Source organism: Heteronotia binoei, chromosome 1 (assembly GCF_032191835.1).
Source record: "Heteronotia binoei isolate CCM8104 ecotype False Entrance Well chromosome 1, APGP_CSIRO_Hbin_v1, whole genome shotgun sequence".
In the NCBI taxonomy this organism is placed as follows: Eukaryota; Metazoa; Chordata; class Lepidosauria; order Squamata; family Gekkonidae; genus Heteronotia; species Heteronotia binoei.
Genome location: NC_083223.1, coordinates 219,766,056 through 219,789,435, shown reverse-complemented (window position 1 = coordinate 219,789,435; position 23,380 = coordinate 219,766,056). Strand labels below are relative to the sequence as shown.

The following is a 23,380-nucleotide window of genomic DNA, read 5'->3' as shown; positions in this document are numbered from 1 at the left end:
TCAGGGTAACTGTTTCAAGCACCTACATCATCTCCAGATATCACACACTTTGACAGGAAAGCTGGCAGAAAACTCCCTGAGGAGTTTAGTAAGAAAACAAATGAATAACCGGGTATATATGCATCTGTGATGCAGCCTGCCCCACCAACATTTCACACAGGCAAATATTTTGTTACATCGGGTGAGTCTAAGCCCATGAGTACATGGCAAGGAATCCTGGAGGGTTTTGCATCTTCTGAACATGCAGTAGGGGTCACTGGGGTATATGTGCATGGGGGAGGTATTTGTGAACTTCCTGCATTGTGTGGAGGGTTGGACTAGATGACCCTGGAGGTATCTTACAACTCTATGATTCTAATATGTGGATCTTTCCTGCCCTCCCTCAGCCCCCAGCGATGTGCCTGAAGCGTTGCTCCTGGGACCTAAGGGGATGGAAACAGCACAACCGGGGGGCTGTAGCAAGGAAAGGGAACTGGATAGATTTCTTCTTCTAGCCACAAAGGTTCAATTTGCTAAATCTGAAATACGATGTCAGGTAATGGTTAGAGCAAACTGTGTCATAATGGGTGATTTTAACTACCTGCAGATTGATTGGGTTAATATGTGTTCAGGTCGAGAGAAAGAGATTGAGTTTCTAGATGCTCTCAATGACTGTGCTATGGAGCAGATGGTCACAGAACCTATCAGGGGTGGGGCGATCCTGGATTTGGTCCTAAGTAATGCCCAAGACTTGGTGAGAGATCTAAAAGTGATTGCGCCGCTTGGGAGCAGTGACCATAACATTATTGATTTCACTGTTTGAATAAATAGGGAGTTGCCCCAAAAGATCAGCACAACCACTTTTAACTATAAAAGGGGAAAATTCTCTGAGATGAGGAGGAATGTGAAGAGGAAACTGAAAGGAAACTATAACATTTTTTGCCACTGTGTGACACAGAGTGTTGGACTGGATGGGCCGTTGGCCTGATCCAACATGGCTTCTCTTATGTTCTTAAAGGAAAGGTAAATACAGTCAAAATCCTTGCGGAAGCTTGGAGTCAAAATCCTTGAGGAAGCTTGGAGAACTACAATCCTAGAAGCTCAGATAAAATATATACCACAAGTTAGGAAAGGCACAAACAGGTATAAGAAAAAGCTTGCATGGTTAACAAAGTAATGGAAGCTGTAAAAGGTAAGAAGGATTCCTTTAAGTGGTGGAATGCTAGTCCAAGTGAGGTTAATAAAAGGGAACACAGGCTGTGGCAAATCAAATGCAAGGCTGTGATCAGGCAGGCAAAAAGGGACTATGAGGAGCATATTGCAAAAAACATGAAGACCAACAATAAAACTTTCTTCAAATATATTAGAAGCAGGTAACCAGCCAGGGAGGCAGTGGGGCCTATGGATGACCAAGGGGTAAAAGGATTACTGAAAGAGGATAGGGATATGGCTGAGAAGCTGAATGCTTTTCGCCTCCGTCTTCACTGTGGAAGACGAGAAGAGTTTGCCCACTCCAGAACTGCTAATTTTGGAAGGGGTATTGAAGGACCCGAGTCAGATTGGGGTGATGAGAGAGGAGGTCCTACAACTGGTAAGACAAATTAAAAAATAATAAATCAAAAGGTCCAGATGGCATACATCCAAGAGTTCTGAAAGAACTCAAAGGTGAACTTGTGGATCTCCTGACAAAAATATGTAATCTTTCATTGAAATCTGCCTCCTGAGGACTGGAAGGTAGCAAATGTCACCCCCATCTTTAAAGAGGAGATCTGGGAAATTACAGGCCAGTCAGTCTGACTTCAATACCAAGAAAGTTGATAGAAACCATTATCAAGGACAGAATGAGTAAGCACATTGATGAGAACAAGTTATTGAGGAAGACTCAGCAAGGGAAGATCTTGCCTCACTAACCTGTTAAGAGTTCTTTGAGAGGATGAACAAACATGTGGACAAAGCGGACCCAATAGATGTTGTTTACCTTGGCTTCCAGAAAGCTTTTGATAAAGTTCGTCATCAAAGGCTCCTTAGTAAGCTCGAGAGTCATGGAGTAAAAGGACAAGTCCTCTTGTGGATCAAAAACTGGCTAATTAATAGAGTGTGAGTATAAATGGGAAATTTTCATAGTGGAAGACGGTAAGCAGTGGGATGCCGCAGGGCTCAGTACTGGGTCCCATGCTTTTTACTTTGTTCATTAATGATTTGGAGTTGGGAGTAAATAGTTTGCAGATGACACTAAAGTGTTCAAGGTGGTGAGAACCAAAGAGAACTGTGAGGCACTCTGAGTGGGTGACGTGGCAGATGAGGTTCAATGTGGCCAAGTGCAAAGTAATGCACATTGGGGCCAAAAATCCCATCTATAAATACAAGTTGATGGGGTGTGAACTGGCAGAGACTGACCAAGAGAGACATCTTGGGGTTGTGGTAGATAACTCCCTGAAAATGTCAACAGAGTGTGCGATTGCAATAAAAAAGGCCAACGCCATGCTGGGAATTATTAGGAAGGGAATTGAAAACAAATCAGCCAGTATCATAATGCCCCTGTATAAATTGATGGTGCAGTCTCATTTGGAATACTGTGTACAATTCTGGTCACTGAACCTCAAAAAGGATATTCTAGGATTGGAAAAAGTCCAGAAAAGGGCAACTAGAATGATTAAAGGTTTGGAACACTTTCCCTATGAAGAAAGGTTAAAACGCTTGGGACTCTTCATCTTGGAGAAACATCGACTGCGGGTGACATGATAGAGGTTTACAAGATTATGCATGGAATGGAGAAAGTAGAGAAAGAAGTACTTTTCTCCCTTTCTCACAATACAAGAACTCATGGGCATTCAATGAAATTGCTGAGTAGTGGGGTTAGAACGGATAAAAGGAAGTACTTCTTCACTCAAAGGGTGATTTACATGTGGAATTCACTGCCACACAAGGTGGCAGCAGTTACAAACATAGCCAGCTTCAAGAGGGGATTGGATAAACATATGGAGCAGAGGTCCATCAGTGGCTATCAGCCACACCGTATTGTTGGAACTTTCTGTCTGGGGCAGTGGTGCTCTGTATTCTTGGTGCTTGGGGGGGGCAAAGTGGAAGGGCTTCTAGTCCCACATGTGAATCTCCTGATGGCACTTGGGGGGGGGGGGGTGTTTGTTTTTGGCCACTGTGTGACACAGAGTGTTGGACTGGATGGGCCATTGGCCTGATCCAACATGCCTTCTCTTATGTTTTTATGTTCATCAGACTAGGGCCTTGCAATGACCGGGTTTAAATCTCACTCAGCCATGGGAACCATTTAGATTATTTTGTGCCCATTACAATCTTTCAACCTAATCTAATCTCACTAGGTCAGGCATGTCCAACTTTGAACAGGTCGTGATCTATTTTTTCCGGACAAAAAGTGCTGGTGATATACCACCATGAAAATTAAGTTTCAAATTAGTTTCAAATTAGATGTTAACCCACCAAAGTTGGGTTCCACTGCCCCTCCACCCCCCATTTACAATGCACCTTCTGTCATTTACTGGTAAGCAAAATAAACAAAAACAAAACAGAGAGACAAAGATCCAGAAAGAACTGCAAACAGTTTTTCTTAAATTTTTATTGCTATAACTTTCTTTAACTGTCTTAATAACTTTCTTTAACTTTTATTGAGTAATTTGTGTTAAATGTAGGTCAAGTATTGATCCAGGCTGATCTTGTGCAATCTTTAACACTTCGCTCTTGCTAATTAGTGAGATGTCTGAGCCTGCATTTCATCCACCAGCTTTTTGAAGTTGGGTGAAAATTGCATGAGGGCCAGTCTCAGGGAATCCTGGAGATGTTCATCTGTCATGTTGGAACGCTGTGTACTCTTTGTCGTTTTCAGATGGGAAAACACAGATTCACCAAATAAGTTGAACCGAAACAGACGTGTACAGCTTCACTGCATCTTCTCAAGTTGGAAAATCTGTCTCTAGGCACTAGCTTCCAAAATGATTCTTGCTCAGCACGGGTCTTGAGAAAAATGTCATTTTTAAGGGATACTATTTCGTTTTCAAGAGATGCCTTGTTCAATGAGTAATTTTTACTGATAGCAGCTGCAGTTTCCTTAATGTCCATATCTGCTTTGAATGGGTATGACAAGTACTCCACAACTTTTTCAGTTCTTTGGAAGCCACAGAATCTTTTTTCGAATTCCTGGATAACAGAGCAGATTTTTATCACATACTTCTCATTCTGAAAAACAAAATTTGGATATTGTTCCAGATGGTCCTGCGTATTAGGAAAATGACCTAAAGTGTTGTTTGCAAGGTCGGTCAACATTAGCTCAAATTTGCTCTTGTAGGATGAAACTGTACTCATCATCTCGCCAATGCATTTGTTTTTACCTTGTAGTTCAATGTTCATATCACTTGGTTCACCTGTAAAGTCAGCGAGAAATGCCAGATCACATAACCACTCATCTTCCAACTTTGCTTTGTCATCTCCCCTCTCCTTCAAAAACCTTCTTATTTCATTCAGCAAATCACGAAATCTTTGCAGAAATTTGTGCCTACTTAGCCACCTTACATCTATGTGCAAAATGATTTCCGCTGCCTCTTCATCAAGAGTAAGATTGAAAAGCTGTCTTTGAAGTGATCTTCCACAAACTGAATTTACAATTTTGAAAATGATGTCCATGACAGTCTTTGTATTGAGTCTCTTACTTGCCAAAACTTGCTGGTGAATGATGCAGTGATGAGAAAGGAAATCTGGAAAGTTGCCATGCTGTCTACAGAGGCCTATGAAACCGTTAACCTCACCTGTCATTGCTCTTGCTCCATCAGTAATGATGGAAACAAGTTTATGCAATGGAAGATTACACTTTGTCACAAAAGAATGGAAAGAGCTCAATATTTCCTGACTGGTAGTTCTCCCTTTTAAAGAAATCATTCCAAGTAGTTCTTCTTTAACACTGAAGTTTTCAAAAACCATCCGAATAACGACTAGTAACTGGGCTATGTCTCTTATGCCTAGATTCATCCAGTTGGAGTGAGAAAGCAACACAAACTGAAACATCCTCCAACAATTAATCAGTTGTGTCTCCACACATCTTTTCTATTTGCCTCACGACAGTATTTCTTGATGATTGTACATCTTGAACAGCAGCTATGATTTCTTTCTTATTCTTAAATCCTTCATAAAGATTGTCTGCTGCTTCAAGAAAACAATCTTTTACAAATTCTTCTTCATTGAAAGGTTTGCATTTCTTTGCGATCAGGTTGCTGACCTTGAAGGATGCCATGGTTGCATTGACCGAATGTGACCTTGGCTTCCCCATCAACCGTTGCTGTGCAGCCAATTTAGATTTAATTTCTTTAAGCTTCGGTTTACAAATTTCACTTTTGGGTGGAAAATCAGCATCAAACTTATTGCTATGCAGAGCCTTACAATGACGCTCCAGATTACCCTTTTGGGGCAAGGATACAGCGGCGTTACAAAGTAGACAACACTTGTCTTTCACCATGATGAAGAAGTAGTCCATTTCCCATTCATCATGAAAGTGGTAGGTTTTGCTCTTCTTTGGAACACTCATCTTCGTTATACTGGGGTGGCTGGGGTGCTAAGTTAACACTGGCTGAATCTGGTCCAAAACTGTCATTGTCCCAAAGTATTAAAGATCAACAGGAACTGAAGACCTCTGGATGATGCCAAAACCACACATGCAGTTCTAAAAGTAAAAATAAGAATTCATCATACTGGCACCAATAATCAAATACCACCACACCAAACAATCATCAAAAAACCCCAAACACATGTTCAGCAAACCATGAGACCAAGTGGGGCTGGTGATCTACCTCTGACCCCTCCGCGATCTACTGGGAGATCGCAATCTACCTGTTGGATATATTTGCACTAGGTTGTTGTAGGGATTTTTTTGGGGGGGGGGATGATGTTAACAGCCACTTTGGGTCCCTGATAAATGAATAAGCATTATGTGTTTTTTACCTGGCTCCCACTTCTTACCACAGCCCCACAGGTGGCATGGCTTTTCACCCATGCAAGCCATACAACCCACAGCACCAGCCTCTTTGAGATTTTGAGGGTTATTAGGGGGAGGGAGATGTGGTGAGAAATCCACATGAGTAAGTGCCCTCTGCTGATTCTTTCTTAGATCCAGAAGAGGAATTCTAGCAGTAGCCAATCCTCCAGGAGCTTACAAAAAAAGAGCCCTGTAAGCTCTTGGAGGATTGACTACATCAGAGGTGTGTGGCTCAATATGCAAAGAATCTCCTGCTAGAATTCCACCCCTGCTTAGCTCTAAACCACTGAAGAAGAAATAGCATGGACTGAAGCTGTGACAGAATAGTGTTATTTGTCCTGATCTATAGGATGAATTTTCCTGACCTCGGAAGGATGAAAGGTGGCGATGTACTGGGCAAGGCAAAGGCAAACCACCCCATTAAAAAGTTCCAAGAAAACATAATGATGTGATGTCACCCCATGGGTCGGTAACGACTCGGTGCTTATTTATTTATTTACTTATTCATTGGTAGATTTATATTCCACCCTTTCCCAAGTGGGCTAGCACAGGGGACTACCTTTACCTTTTTATAGGATGAATTTAACACCTGTGTTTCCTCTGTGATCATTTTGGTTTGATAGAATACTCTCCCCATGTTACTAATAGAGTAATGCAAAATGACACAGCCTCTTGTAATAGCAGAAAAACTTTCTCTTATTTATTAACATTCTTGACCAGTGATCTTAAATTCAACATAAAATAAGACATTGAATAATAGAACTACAAAACAAAGTTACAAAGCAGAATACAAAAATAATTTGAAACCAAAGTAGATTAACTAAAGAGGAAGAAAAGTCAGTAAGTATGATTGCAAGACACAATTAAATAACTTTTTAAAATACCTAATGTTAATATAAAATCCCATAAAACCTCTTAACATTATAAAAATAGATTTTAAAATCTTGGTACATGATAACAGCACTACAGATTTCAAAGGCGTCTTAGAAAGAACACTATTGACAGATATTTTGCCACTGAACATGTTATTTCACGTCTGCCAGCAGTAGGGTTATCAGTCACCCAAGATTCCACAGGAAGTCGATGTCTATGTAAAACAGGGGTAATCCAAAAGGATCCGCGAACAGTCCATTAATGAAACAATAATATAAGGTGATTTAGTGTCTCTATTATACCTGATGCAGTCACACAATCAGTCTGAGTACAGAATTTTAGCAAAACGCCCCCTTAGCTCTGCAGTTGGAAAAACATTCAACCTGACTAGCATAAAAACACAGTTAAGTCTAGGGACTGCAAGAAAGCTCATATAGCAGGGGTGGGGAACCTCTTTCCCGAGGGCCGTATATGGTACTCGAGGTCACTTGGTGTGGCCCTCGGGGATTGCTGGACCAAACCGAGCCATGTGGCAGCCTCTCTGGGGCCTAGCTGGCCAGTGAGGATCGTGGGGCCCAGCTGCACTGTGCAGCAGCCTCCTTGGGGCCTGACCGGCAGGCCAGAATTGCTGCAGGGCCTGGAAAAGTTACTGTCATAGTTCAGTTTGCACTTGATTATCCCAGATGATGTGACCTAATATGCTAATATTAGGGGATGTGGTCTAATATGCTACTGAGTTCCTGCTGGGCTTTTTCTACAAAAAAGCCCTGGACCTATGCATTTGCCTAGGGTGGCGGGCTGTGTGTGTGTGTGTGTGTGTGCCAGATTAGGCTCTCCCCATGTGACTTCAAATAGAAAAACAATTATTTACATTAATTTTGCTGTCCTGAATCATTCTCCCTTGGCGGAGCACTGTTTTTTAAGTTGATAATTTTTATGGCCCGCAAATGATGCTATAAATATCCATATGGCCCTTGGCAGAAAAGATTCCCCACCCCTGTCATATATGAAGGAATTGTTTTTAGGAGGCACAATCCCTACTGCAAAATTGAAACATGCACACCTTGCACGAGTTGAAGTGCTGATTTGATCTCCGTCTAGCCAAGTTTAGTGCATCTTGACAGTTTGTATTATTAAGCACTGTGGAGGAAAGACAATCCTTTCCAGCTTACTTTCTACATATTTTGCCCACATACATTCATAATTGTCCTCTTATATTTTCATGGAAAACCTTATGTGAAGATAGAGTGGGGAAGAGACCCAGCACAGTCTGAGAAGTGGTCTGTGCTGATAATGTAAATGCAACACTGGCTGCAAAATAAGGCACTTTTACATGGTGTAGGCTCAATATATTGGCCACAATTATTACTGAAATGGAAAGATTCTGTGGATGAGTGAGGTAATTAGAATGAATAAAGAAAACATTCTCCAAAATTAGCACTTGAGTTTGGTCTTGTAAATAGCTACTCACATACTCATCTGTAGCAAGTAAAAACTGCCTCCAGGTAACTAGGAAAGGATGTGCTTTTTGTTTGCTTATCTGTTTTGTACATTGGGAAAAGCTTAGTATCTTTCAGGCTGTTCATGAAACAAAAATGACATGCAACAGGCTTGTTTTTTTTTTAAAAAAATGTGCTAGTTTATTTGCAAAGTCTGCTTGGACTTTTTTTTTAAAAAAATTCCAACAAATTATTGTTTATGGATTCCCCTAAAAACAAAAACAAAATAATAATAATACATAATTAAGCATTCACAATGGACTGTAGCAAGAAGAAGAGGAGGAGGAGGAGATTAGATTTATACCCCACCCTTCACTACCCAAAGGAGTCTCAGAGCAGTTTACAATCTTCTGTCCCCTCCCCTCCCCTCAACAAACACCCTGTAAGGTAGGTAGAGCTGAGAGAGCTCTGACAGAAACTGCTCTTGAGAGGAAAAGTTCTGTGAGAACTTGTGATTGACTCAAGGTCATATCAGCAGGTACATGTGGAGGAGTGGGGAATCAAACCTGGTTCTCCCATATAAGAGCCTGAACACTTAACCACTACACCAAACTGGCAACACAGCTCCTAAATTTCTAACTCAGCTAAGCTTTTTCAGAGAGCAGCACACCCCTGATTCTACAGGAAAGATCAAGAATACCTTTCCAATAGAACAGCCATCAACATTCAAATGAAGCAATCTTCAGTCTATGTCAGGATTAGCAACTCTGACTAAATGCAGTACCAGGGTTGCCAGTTCTGGGTTGGGAAATACGTGGAGATTTTGGGGTGGACTGTGAGGAGAGTGTTGTTTGGGAAGGGTAGAGAGTTCAGTGGGGTATAATGCCACAAAGACCATCTTCCAAAATGGCCATTTTCTCCAGATGAACTGATCTCTTTCACCAGGAGGTCAGTTTTAATAGGAGATCTCTAGTCACCACATGGAGGTTAGCAACCCTATGCAGTACTGAAAATTTGTCAGGTCTATGAATGAAATATAGTGGCCACTTTTAGCCCACTCTAAATTCTGAATACTAAAGCAAAGCAAATTGCACACCTCTTAGCTTCAAACCATTTTTTGCCAGTCACGAGGCAATATTCAAGCTGAATACTCAACTGAGATTAGAGAACAACCAGACTAACAACAGTTTTACTTCTAGTAAGAACTTTGTTTCCCACAGCAGAAGGATCTTTTGTGTTTTTATTGCTGGTAAAACAGAAAATGTTTTTTATTCTGCCAATAAAACCACAAAATGTTGCAATACTCAAGAGTTTATTTTCTTAGGATGAATCAGACCAGTGGTCCATCTAACCCAGGATTGTCTGTTGTGACTGGAGGAGTATCTTTCAGACCCACTGGCTGTCCCTCTCATCTGCAGCATCTGAACAATTCAGCCATCAGCAGCTAAAATCCATTCTTTCCATTTCCCACTATGGTATTAGAGTGAGTCTGCCAGCACTACAACATCCCTTTGGGCAAACCTGCAAATAAGAGCTTTTGGTCTCTTAAAGTGGTAGTTCTTCTGTGAAGAGCAATGCCAGACTCTTAAATAAACAGTATATGTCAGGGGTGGCCAACAGTAGCTCTCCAGATGTTTTTTGCCTACAACTCCCATCAGCCCCAGCCATTGGCCATGCTGGCTGGGACTGATGGGAATTGTAGGCAAAAAACATCTGGAGAGCTACCATAGGCCACCCCTGGTATATGTAACTGCAAGTGAATGTATTCTCATCACTGCTTCCATCCTTTCTCTTCTCTTCCTCCATCTACCACTTTGCCAAAATTTGGATTGTAATTTTTTTGGGATTACAGTAGACATAGGTCTGTTTGCATGTGTGTAAATCCACCCTCATTCTTCCTGTGACCACTCATCCAGAAACATGTATGACTGCTCAGATATTGGCCTACAGCAAATATATTGAACAAAATAAAAAGCAGTTGAGTATTAGCTTCACTAAATACAAACAAAGCCATGATCATGGATCTGACTCAGTGCTATCAGACTATTTCTTTTACTTACACAAACTTTTTTATTCACAGATCGAAGTTTGAGTCCAGCGGCATCTTTAAGACCAATGAAGTTTTATTCAAGGTTTAAGTTCTCGTGTGCCAACCACACTTCCTCAGATACAGTTATTACCAGGTAAGGTGTCATGAGCACTGAAAAATGTTAATCCATGTTCATCAAGGAGAAGAAGTTCCCTTTCCCAAATAATAGCACTAATAATGCAAAGAGTTACTGAATCAAATTATTTTCACTCCAGCTAACATTCATGACACTGAGTGTTTAACAAACCAAAATTAATGTTTTGCTCCTAATAGACAAAACAACAATCTACTTTGTCTTGTAAAAGCCCTTGATAACATCAACAATGAAATGCTTAATTACTTTTTAAGAGCACACTGGGACTAAGTGGAAAAGCAACACAGTTCAACAATTCATCTAAGATAGTCTCAGAACACTAGAAGAGCACATATAAAAGGAAAACAGGATATCTATCCCAAAAAGTCCTAGGTATCTGGTCATTTTAGTTAGGGACTATAAAATCGCCAGCATTACATAACTAAATATGTGCAACGTACTCTTATGATGTTGCCTTTCTGTACTAGATGGCCCCTCCACACCATCAAAAGTTCACTGAACACAAAGAATCCAACAGTAAACTCTTGCCCCTCTGTGAGCGATGAAACACAACATGGCCACCCATAGACAAACAAGGATCTCTGCATCTCCCAATTATACAGAATAATATGATAAATCAACCAAAAGGAAAGCAGTAGAAAACAAGCCTAAGGAGGGCTGAAAATAATTCAGAAGGGGCACAAGACTGTGAGTCAGTCACAGGAGGGGGGAAAGCGGGGGGGAGGGGAATCAGTCTGCTCATGGCTCTAAGAGGTCACCAAAGTCCTGGATAGGGAGATTTTGCAGGGTGACAATTCTAAATTATTTCCCCTTCCAAAGACTCCTCATTGGGCCCCAGCTGGCAACTTTTATTTCAGAACATGCCGGGGTCCTAACCAAACTCTTAATTCACTGGAAAAGATGATAACCCTAGGAAAAGTTGATGGAAGCAAAAAAAGATGAGGACCCAACATGAAATGAATCAACTCAACAAAGGAAGCCACAGCCATCAGTTTTCAGGACCTGAGCAAGGACATTTTAGTTTCCATTAATTCATAGGGCTGCCATAAGTCAGAAGTAGTTTGTTGGTGCGTGCATAACACACACACACACCCAACCAGACACAGAACAACTGCAACAGCTCCACAGGATATGGGCTGTGGATAAAGTTGCCAGCCCCCAGGTGGGAATGCACAAAAAAAAAACCATGGTAGGAAGTACAACCAAGAAAAAATTCTCATGGATATAATAACTAACAAATATTAATCAACCTTTATAAATCACGTGCATTTTGCACAATAATTTTCAATCATAATAACGATCTATTAAGGTGCAATAGTCATTTAAATCCAACTTCACTTTGAAGTGCAATTCCACAGTCACAAATCCAAAATTTTAAAGCACTAGTGTCTCTTATCTTCTGTTTTGTAGAAGGCAAATAAAGTGCTTGTGCTGTTCCTTAATAAAGTCTTTCCAATGTACTCAATGTATACATCCGCAAGATGTAGTTAGCATGGACATGCACACAGCCTCTGATGGGTACATCAATCTATGAAGCCATTTCCTTATTACCACTTCTTCAAAGAGGCATCTCTATGCCCATATCATTCAAAATGGACAGCTGTGTTTCAATAACAATTGCGGAGAACAAACGGCTTGTATGAATTGAAAAAACTCCTCAGACTTTAACTGTGTATATTTTGATCAAGAAAAACTTTTCCTTAAGGAGCATTTTACTCATTCCAAAAGAGAAAACAGTTCACAGGCATTTCCCAGTGCTTTAAAATATGTTGTATTTGTCTATAGCATAGAGTCATAGAACCACAGAATTAGAAGGGGCCATTCAGGTCATCTGGTCCAACCCCCTGCTCAATGCAGGACCAGCCTAGAGCATCTCTGACAAGTGTTTATCCAGACGCTGCTTAAAGACTGCCAGTGAGGAGAAGCTCACCACCTCCCTAGGCAGCTGATTCCACTGTTGAACAATTCTTACTGAAAAAAAGTTTTTCCTTATATCCAGTCAATACCTTTCCACCCTTAATTCAAATCATTATTACCTCTCCTCTGCTGCCAACAGGAACAGCTCCACCTCCTCTAAGTAGCAGTCCTTCAAATGCTTCAAGAGAGCAATCATGCCCCCCCTCAACCTCCTCTTCTCCAGACTGAACATTCCCAAGTTCCTCAGCCTTTCCTCATAGGGCTTGGTCTCCAGGTCCCAGATCATCCTCATCGCTCTCCTCTGCACCCACTCCATTCTGTCCTCATCCTTCTTGAAGTGAGGCCTCCAGAATTGCACACAATACTCCAGGTGCAGCTTGACCAATGCACTGTACAGCAGGACTGTGACATCTTGCAATCTGGAAGTTATGCCTCTGTTGATACACCTCAAGATTGTGTTAGCCTTTTTTGTTGCTGCATCGCACTGGCTGCTCATATTTAACTTATGGTCCACCAGTACCCCAAGATCTCGTACATCCACACTCCTAACCAGAAGTAGATCCCCCATCCAGTATGCATGTTCCTCATTTTTGTTACCCAGATATAGAACTCTGTATTTATCCTTGTTAAATTACTTCTTGTTCACATCCACCCACTTTTCCAGCATGTTCAGATCTCAATGAATTCTGTCTCTATCTTCTGGTGTATTTGCTGCTCCTCCCAATTTGGTGTCATCTACAAATTTAATATGTACTCCCTCCATACCCTCATCCAGATCACTCATAGAATCACAGAGTTGGAAGGGACCTCCAGGGTCATCTAGTCCAACCCCCTGCACAATGCAGGAAACTCACAAATACCTCCCCCTAAATTCACAGGATCTTCATTGCTGTCAGATGGCCATCTAGCCTTTGCTTAATACCTCTAAGGAAGGAGAGCCTACCACCTCCCAAGGAGGTCTGTTCCACTGAGGAATCGCTCTGTCAGGAAGTTCTTCCTAATGTTGAGCCGGAAACTCTTTTGATTTAATTTCAATCCATTGGTTCTGGTCCTACCTTATAGGGCCACAGAAAACAATTCCACACCATCCTCTATATGACAGCCCTTCAATTACTTGAAGATGGTGATCATAACACCTCTCAGCCGCCTCCTCTCCAGGCTAAACATCCCCAGTTCCTTCAACCTTTCCTCATAGGACTTGGTCTCTAGACCCCTCACCATCTTCGTCGCCCTCCTCTGGACCCATTCCAGCTTGTCTATAACTTTCTTAAAATGTGATGCCCAAAACTGAACACAATACTCCAGGTGAGGTCTAACCAGAGCAAAGTGATACCATCACATCACGTGATCTGGACACTATACTTCTGTTGATACAGCCCAAAATTGCATTTGCCTTTTTAGCCGCCGCATCACACTGTTGACTCATGTTCATCACACTGTTGACTCATAAAAACAGTGAAAAGTACTGGGCCCAGAACCAAACCCTATGGTACCCCACTGTACACCTCCCCTCATTCAGATGAAATGCCATTGACAACTACTCTTTGAGTGAAGTTCTCCAACCAGTTCCCTATCCACCTAACTATTCTAGAGTCCAGTCCACAGCCATCTAGTTTACTCATCAGAACATCATGAGGAACCCTGTCGAAAGTTTTACTGAAATCCAGGTAAACAATATCAACAGCATCTTTTCAACCCAGTGAGCTCATCACTTGATCAAAGAAGGAAATGAGGTTGGTGTGGCAGGACCCACTGGGGACAAATCTGTACTGACTTCCCCAAATCATCAAGTTGTCCTTAAGATGCTCACGGATTGATCCCTTTCAAATCTGCTGCAGTATCTATCCTGAGACAGAGGTCAGACTGACTGTCCTGTAGGTTCCTGGGTCATCTGCCCTCCTCCAGTACAGCAGCACATCTCCTGTCCTCCAAGTGGTCTAGAAGATTATGGGTGAAGGCTCTGCAAGCTCTCTATAAAATTCTTTGAGCACTCTCGGGTGTATACTGTCTGACTTACAGGATTTGTCCTTGTTCAATGCAAGCAGGTGCTCCTCAACTACCTCTCTGTCCATGTCAACCAGCAGCCCAGACACCATACCTTGCATACTACCATCTCTAGATGAGCCTGTACTCTTCTTCAGGGGAAAATAATTAAGGCAAAATAGGCATTAAGCCTTTCTGCTTTCTCTGTCTTCTATCAGAATTTCTCCATTTTCAACCAGCAGTGGGCCCACTGCCTCTTTTTATCTTATATTTGCTCCTCACATGACTGAAGAAGATTTTCTTGTTGTAGTAAGCCTCCCTGGCTAGCTTTAGCTCACTGTGAACTTTGGCCTCTATAATGGCTTATCTACAGTGCCTAGCAACCCGCAGATACTCTTCTTTAGAGGTATGTCTTTGCCTCCATTTCTTGAACATTTCCTTTTTTCCCCTTAGTACATCACAGAGGTCTCTGTTCATCCATATTGTCTTGGATCCCCCACCATGTTTCCTTCTTGTTGGAATAGCGAGGATCTGAGCTTGTAAGAGCTCTTGTTTTCGGAGAGCCCACCCCTCACTTGCCCCTTTCCCTTCCCAGGGTCTTAACCATGGAATGATTCTCATCATGCCTCTGAGTTTATTAAGGTCTGCCCTACTGAAATCTAACATACACATGTGGCTATGAACTTCTTTGGTCCCCCACAGCAAACAGAATTCTAGCATAACATTGCCATTGCCCCCTAAGGTCCCCACCACTCTCACTCATCTACCATCTCTTGCCCATTGGTCAATATTAAGTCAAGTATGGCTGAGCCCCTCATAGCATCCATCACCATTTGACAAAGGAAATTGTCAGACAGATGTGTCAGAAACATGTGTGATTGTGGATGCTTTACAGAGTTTGTCTCCCAGCACGCATCAGGGAAATTGAAGTCACCCATAACTTCATGTTATGTTGTTTGGATACCCTGTCATGTTGTTTAAGGAGGTCAGCATCCACCTCCTCATCTCAGTCAGGAGGTCTGTAACAGACCCCAAGGACAATACTGCTTGTCCTTCCTTCCCTTATCTTCACCCAGATACTTCCCACTGAGCTATTGCCCTCCTTCTCCAGTATTTCCTGACAAACAAACCCTCTCCTCCTATACAGTGCCACTCCACCTCCTCTTCGACCCTTTGGATTTTTTTGAACAACTCATATCCATCAACTACTACATTCTAGTCATGGGAATCATCCAACCAAGTCTCTGTAATGCCTACTAAATCATATTCCTCTGTCTGCATTAGAAACTCAAGCTCTTCCTTCTTATTGCCCAAACGTTTGGGCATTGATACATATGTAGGTCAGGCCCTTGCACAAGAATGGCTCCATTGGACCTGGCCATCCCAGGCGGGCCTCTGTTGTTTGCTCTCATAAGAACATAAGAGAAGCCATGTTGGATCAGGCCAATGGCCCATCCAGTTCTTCATTTAAATTTCAGTGCTGGCTGTCTCCTTCCCCTTATGGTGTCAGTTTAAAGCCCTCTTGATGGATCTGTCCAGGTTTCTGCCAAACACATTCTTCCCTGACCTTGACAGGTGAAGTCCATTGTGTGCTAGTTGACTGTCATCCAGAAAACCTACCCCGTGGTCCCGGAATCCAAATTGCTCTCACTGGCATTGCCAATGCAGTCAGTGGTTCACCTCCATTATCATCTGCTCTTATTGTATTCCCCTTCCTACAAAAGGAAGGATCAAAGAGAACACCACCTCTGCCCCCATTCCCTTCAGTTTCCTCCCAAGAGCTTCCCAGTCAGCCTTAGTGCTTTCAATGGTGTTCATACCATGTCATTAGTTCCCAAATGGACCATCATGAATGGGTAGTGACCTGTGGGTTTGATGACTTTTGGGATTCTGTCTGTAATAACTTTAATTTTCACCCCTGGCAAGCAACACGCCCCCCAGACCAGGGGTCAGGCCTGGACACATAATGTTCCATACCCCTCAGCAGAGTCATCTATGACCAACATCTTCCATTTCCTTCCCATGCCATTTCTTCATATCTCCCTGTCTGAGTGCCATCTCACTCAACGTCTTTGGGGTCCGGCTGTAGTTCTCTGGGGAGTCTCATTAAGACAGTCAACCACACTGTTTTCCCTTTGACAGGTCTCTCCTTCCCTATGCAGGACATCAAGACTTCTGTTAATTAACTCCTCCCCTTCCTTGATTTCAGGGAGAGTAGTAATCCTTTCCTCCAGGCTCTGAACCTTCTCTTCTAAGAGTTCTATCAACTTACACTTCTGACAAGTATAGTCCCTCAGGGAGGAAGACAAACATCGGCACTCCCCGCAGGTGACTGGGAATGGTCCATTATCATTCATTATCATTTCCCAAGACACTTCCCTAGAAATACCTTGGTGTGTTGATGTACCCTGAAACTTAAGAGAACCAACCAAATGGCTATCTGTGCCAAAAGGGGTAAAGCACAATAATGCAAACTTTTCTGAACTACCTATGGTATCTCCAGGCCTGATCCCCAGGCTAAGACCTTCAGTTCATGCCAAAGGTTCGTACCTCTGGGGAGGAGTAGCCTTGCTATTTAAAGGCTCACAGACCCTACCTCTGACTCAACAACCAGAGCAACAGTAGAGGGCAGGCCAGAAACCACCCCCAAGCAAGCAGGCCCTCGTCTCTCAACAATGAACTAGACAAAAAGCACACAGAAGCAATCACAAACCCCTCTCCAGCAGGCTCTAAGCACTCACTCCCCCTCACACAGTTCTCTCACACAGCAACCTCAGTTAATGCTCCTCAGCAGTTTAGGAAAAGCAAAACAGCGATTATCATTATCTAAAGCTGTTGACTGTCTTATATTAAAAAAACCCAATTAAAACATTTTGAGTGAGGAAAAGAAATACTTGTCTTTACAAGCAGTTCATTCATTCAAAAACAGAAAATAATTCACAGGAGTTTTTCAGTGCTGTCAAATTTATCGAATTTTCTATTGAGAACTCTGAAAGATAAATGGGTGTGTGTGTGGCTTTTTTCTGGAGTCTCCCCCATTTCTTTCCCTGGGCCATCACATTTCTACTGCCTGATTGTTTTCCATACACCCACAGACATTTACCCAACCATGAAGTGAATTCAGTGATTTCTGCTTGTCCTTCTCTCTGTGTGCATATCAGAAGCAATGATACATGTCATAAATTCTCTTATATAGAATTAGCTCCATATTTTTATTCATGATTAAGGGTTCAATACAGCCTTGTTATTCAACAGTTCCAACCAGCAAAACCCAGTCCAATAAAGATATATGACCGTCACCAAGTTTGCCTGCCTTTGAAAACAGACTATACTAAATATTCAACTACATATTTTAGAGCTATCTGGTTTTGATTAAACTTTATTTAAATATTCATCTGCTTTTACATCTGACCAGTCAACCAAAAATATCCACAATTTGTTGGGAAACTGCTGTAGATAGGATTAAGGTGTACATGGAGCTTTCCCCTCATAACTTGTATACCACAGTTTTTCTAAGTGCGCAGAGTGTTCTGCATGCGTTCTATCTTTAGAAAAACTCTGTAGAGTGGAAATGCTATTTTCCCCCATTACATGTAAGGAACTGAGATCAAAAGACTGTGAATTATCTAAGGCCACTGATACTTTACAGCTGATTTGAGATGGGAACTGAGACCTTAATATTAAGCTATTTACATCATGTTAAACCACATTATTAAATGATCATTTGTCTTCAACAGCAGATTACCCCAAACATGCACAAGTAGGTGCCCTGAGAGTTTTGACTTGATTGTAGCCAAGTTAAGTCCTTCACTTCTAAGCCCTATCCACTTCAGTGAGGAAAAGGATATGTATGTGCCTACAGAATCACTGTGTGACTCAACAATAATGTTGTTAATCCAGCTAGTGCTTCGTTCTAAGTGCATGTGGCCCTTTGTGCATATGTGTGTGCATGTGCGCACAAAGGCATTCACCCAGCCCTTATAACAAATACAGGTTTTACAGTGCCACCCTAAGCAGATCTACTCAGAATCCTGCTCAGTTATATTCAGTGGGCTTTATTCTTGGGATCATGTTTTTAGGACTGTATTGATATGTACCTAGCTCACACAATGAGATGGACAACATGTTATGAATATTGCACAACAGGTCATTCTCTAGACAAAATACCAAAAAGAAAACAAAGAAGAAACAGCATATGATATACTAAGTCTTACACTGAGGTACAGTGCAGCTTTGTGGAATGTTACATCTTATATAAGTTTACATAAAGGTGTCAAAATATAGAATTGCCCACTGCCCAGTATACTGAGGCATTCCAAAAATCCCCCCCCCCCCTAATCTAAAATGAATTAAGACAGCAACTAGAGCCCTGGAGAGGGGGTGAGGAAAGCTGGTGCAGTAATTGATGGTAAGCCTACTTAAGATACATAAAACCGGAAGTGATGGCTGTGATTATTGCTGAATCAATTTACTGTTGGATCAACAACAGTCTCATTTGCACTTAGGTACTATTGAAGAATGCATTTCTTTGCTACAATCTCTAAAGAAAAACTGTGTTGGTTGCAATAGCATGAAACCACCAGCTCTGCATTCCTATGCTTGTTGTGGTTTAACTAGCAGTAGCCTCCAAAAGAACACACACAATCATAATAATAGGGGATAAAAATCCTTGGAAATACTTGAAAACTTTATAGGAACAAGTCAATTATTGCGAATGGAACTATGTAAAAAAATAAACACTATAGCCATCTTTATCTGGCCTTAGTTTTGCAAGATTAACACTGCCTATCAGAAATTTTCATACTGAACTTTACGAGATTTCCCAGTTACACATGATTTCTCACTCATACCAAGATACACCATGTGCCAACCTTGTAACTGGAATCAGTATTTGTGTAACACATCACCTACACATTTATGTAATCCATGTAACCTGCTTTGTTATGGTCTTTCCTTCTTAAGCCATCCTTTTACAGGAGGATAAGATGAGGATTCCCACTGGGTATGATTCAGCCAGCATTAAGAACTTCCAATGACTTCAAAGAGTGAAACAGCATTAGAGCTAGTATGAAGTAATAGAACATGGGGTGAATATATTAGATGTCATACAGCAATTTATATTCCCTGTTAACATTTCCCCCCCCCAAAAAAAATCAAATGCTCCCTGGTTCTGTGGACTAAAGGGAACTTCTGAGTTCAGACACTGTAGATCTTTTTTAGAAGGCAATATCAGGCCTTGGCCTCTATGCTCTCCAAGTTAACTGGCTGATCACTTTATGAAACAGGACACCAGACAAGATGAACCACTGCTCTTATTCAGCCAGATTCTTTTGTTCTCATGGCATTCCATGACTGACTAGAGTGTGGAAAGATGAGCAAAAAGTGTAAACGAATGTGCACTTGATGTTTTTTTTCCTTGATACTGTGCCTTGGAAAACCAAGGAGAGTTCATCTTCCTCGGATCGACCCTCAGAAGAAACTCCTCCTTTGCACAACCGACAGCGAGTAATAGGGGAGAGGGCATACAAGAGCAGGCTAGGAGCTGCTCGGATGAGGCAGAAGGGGTGGGGGGGGGGAGATGGAGCGAGTGAGGGCGGCTGTGCAATCCGAACGAACCCTCTAACCTCCTAGAATCTGCCCGACCTCTCTCAATGTGATCAATTCGAGTCAACCGGCCCCTTCCCTGCTTCCTGAGTTCAACAAATCCAATCAGCACCCGGGACAGATTCACAACCCCGAAAAAGCCTCGAGCGAACGGATCTGTGGTCCCTGGACGTTGCTCGCCATCAAGCAGCCCAGCTCTGAAGATGAGCGCTCGATGCAGCCCGCCGTCCTTCCCACTACTCTTTGGCTTCCAAAGGGAGCCGAGCTGTGGCCGCGCTCTTCGCGCTGGGCCGTTCCCTGGGGTGGCTGTCCGCAGCCAGTCCCCGAAACCACCGACTGAATCCGACGGAACGCGACGGACTACACTCGGAAATGCAACGGCAGCCCTCGGAAGAGATGTGAGGCGAGGGTGGGGATCGGGGCCAAGGAGAGTGTCTGCGCCTCTCCCCTCCAGTCCTCGACCTACAGTATTAAGCTAAAGAGTGCCTGCTTAGCGGAGTCCCTCGAGGGTTCACCCGGAGTCCCTTAGCTCCTTGTTTCTTCTGCCTCCAGAAATCGGCCACGGGACACAGCCTGGGTTTCGCACCCACAGGACAGTGGGACAGGAGGGAGGGGAGGCAGGAGGGCAGCTGCTGGTTTCCCTCCTGTCCTGAGTAGCTCTGTCTGTCCGCAATTCCTTTCTCTCTCTCTGGCCCCAGAGAAGAACATGATCAGAAGAGTCCTGCGGGAACATGGCAAAGGTCCAGCCCAACATCCTGTTTCGCTAATAAGATGCTCTCCCAGCCAGCTAGCAGGGGGCATGAAGACGACCCCCCCCTCCCCGGCCTACGGTTGTTCCCCCCAACAACTGGACATGGGGGTTTCATTTAGCCCTTATGATGTGTAGCTCTTGAACAGATGGTGAATTTGTCCAATCTCCTTTTAACACCAGTGACCCTCAGCACATCTGGCCACTGTGAATTTCATAAATTAATTGTGCACAGTATGCAAAAAGTCTTTCCCTTCTATCTACTGATAATCAGCTTCTACTGATAATTAGTGACCGCTCCCCCACAATTCTGGTATTAAAGGAGGGGGAGAAAACTTATCTCTCTCCCATTATTACAGGATTTAGAAGTGACTCAGTGAAACTGATTGACTGCAGGTTCAGAATGTTTTCTGCACACCAGGCTAATTCCTAAAGGATGGCAGTCAGTTGGAGCAAAGTTACAGGTGTCCACCAACATCTTAAAGGAATAAGTCTTTAAAGTGCAACTTATTCAACTTTTCCACACCATGAATTATTTGATACTGTCCAGTTATTTGATATTGTCTATTACTGTCCAGTCTGATACCTTTTAAAGCAGAAGTCTGCCTTTATTCAGTAGGGCTTATTCCACTGTAACTGTACTAAAGCTGCAGCCTTAGTGTTCTTTTTTCTAAACTAAAAAGACACAAATGCTTTCAAGGAATATGGCAAAGTCTGATTTGTACAAAGGCACCCCAGATCAAAGTCGAAGAGACCCAGAGAAGTTAAACAGTTCTTTAGAGAAACAGTAGACATCCTCGTGAGATCAGAGGGGGGCAACTGATGTAAAATAGTCAAGGAAATTGCTCTTCCATCTCTGCAGAAAAGCTTTCTAGTCACCTTTGCCTCCTCTCTGTAGTTCTGTCCTCTGGCAAACATTCTCCTCCAAAGATACAGCTGTCCAGTCCTTTAAGTATTGTCCTTGGATCAAATCAATATCAGGACTTTCCATCCTTCATATACCAGCTCTGGTATCAGCAAGGAGCTTTCCCATCCATGTTTGGGAGCATCCCTCAAATGTCAATCAAACTAGCCCAGGAGCTGGAAATTTACAAGTACACTGATCTGGGAAAGAACAACAGATGCATATTCCAAAAAGAAGTTAAGGAACTTGGTGTTCACTGCAGCTTTCATTAATCAGTTGACATGGAAGGAAAAATAAATTTAAGCCTCATGAATCTCAGAGACAGAGATAAGCATTGGCTTAATTTTTTTTCATAAAAGGTCTTTTTTAAAAACATGAAAATGGCCCATACAAAATTAAGCACTTACGTCTCACTAACTTAACTGAAGTGGTATGTGCTTAACTATGGCAGAATCATACCCATCTCTCTTTTTTTTAAAGACCAATAAACTTTTATAAGTGAATTCTGCATTTCTCATTAAGCAAACGGTTCCCTTTTCTAGCCGCTCTTATTAGTTTGATACCAAAACAGAAGGGTTTAGGGGCTGGCCCCGGCGACCGCATCAGATGCGGATTCTAGACAGATCTCCACCGCGGCCTCCCCGTCCAACCAGCTCCAGCACAAAGTGGTTATGTATACATATAAACAGAGTTTAAGATCCCACTGTCTTAGGCCAGAGATCTTCAGCCACAGAGGACAACGCGGAAGGAGCGTCAGCTCTTCCCCCACCAGATACACAAGAGGGGGAAAGGGTTTTTTCCCCCTTTGCAAGCAGGTCTTCAGGGGCAGCCCTTCATCGCGCCGTCCCTCTTACCTCTTCTTTTCCTTTTCAGCTGTCATCCTGGAAGCTGCTGCTCTGCTGCTGTTCTCCCGGCGGCTGCTTAAGTCAGGTCCCAGGCTAGGCAGCAAAAGGGCTCGTGCGGGCAAAGGAAGCCCAGGCAAGGGGGCCTGGCTCTGGAGGGCGGGAAGGTCCCTGGAAACCTTTGATAGGTGCAGGCTGGGCTGGGCTCCTGCGCTCGCTCTCTCTCCTGCACTTCCTATGGTTAGACAGGTTGCCTCTCCGCCAACAAGGTCCACCGCTTGCGAGGTCCCTCTGCGTCCTCCCCAGCCAAGTGCCCGGGCTGCGATCTCGACCGAGTCACCCCTGAGCTGACTATACAGTCTCAGGACACTGCCGAGGATTGTACAGCCGGCTCAGGGGAGAGAGAGTGGTCGTGAGCGCCGCCGCGGCTCCTGCTTGTCCCCCCAGCGACTCTGAGGCAGCGGCGCGCCAATGGCTCGGTTTAAAACGTCAAGCTTCGGCTGGCCGCGGAGGGGGGCAGGCTCAGGCTCTTGAGCCCTGGCCTCTGGCTCCAGTGGCGGCCGCCGACTGCTCGGCCTCCAATGGGCAAGCGAGGCGCCGGGTCCTGGGCCCGCCTCCGCCCCGCCTACCCGCTGAGCAAGTTTCCAGGACTTGTTGATAGGAGGTCATCGGAGTTAAGTGCGGGTGGCTTCGGAGGAGCCAAGCCTCGGCCTCAGGATCGGTTGGCTTCCTGACTTGGCCCGTGTGAAGACGCAAGACCATGAAGCTTTAGAGGCGGCTCTTAAGGCTCCTCCTCACAACAACCCCGAAAGGTAGCCCGCTCTTTCTTATGGCGCCTGAACTGCGCGTTGCGCACCACGAAGAGCTGGAATTCTCCCTGCACGCAGTAAACTGGCTGCCAGGAGGAGCCTTT

The 23,380-nt window shown here is 43.3% G+C and overlaps 1 protein-coding gene across 1 annotated transcript in view; it reads right to left on the bottom strand.

The window, feature by feature from the left end:
* LOC132577921 (endothelial PAS domain-containing protein 1-like) overlaps positions 1–22,968 on the bottom strand; it is a 192,300-nt gene extending 169,332 nt beyond the window's left edge. Inside the window, exon 1 of the mRNA XM_060247714.1 lies at positions 22,480–22,968. Within this exon, the coding sequence (XP_060103697.1) occupies positions 22,480–22,505 (26 nt within the window). The 5' untranslated portion in view covers positions 22,506–22,968. The remainder of the gene's footprint in view (positions 1–22,479) is intronic.
* Positions 22,969–23,380: the final 412 nt, after the last annotated feature.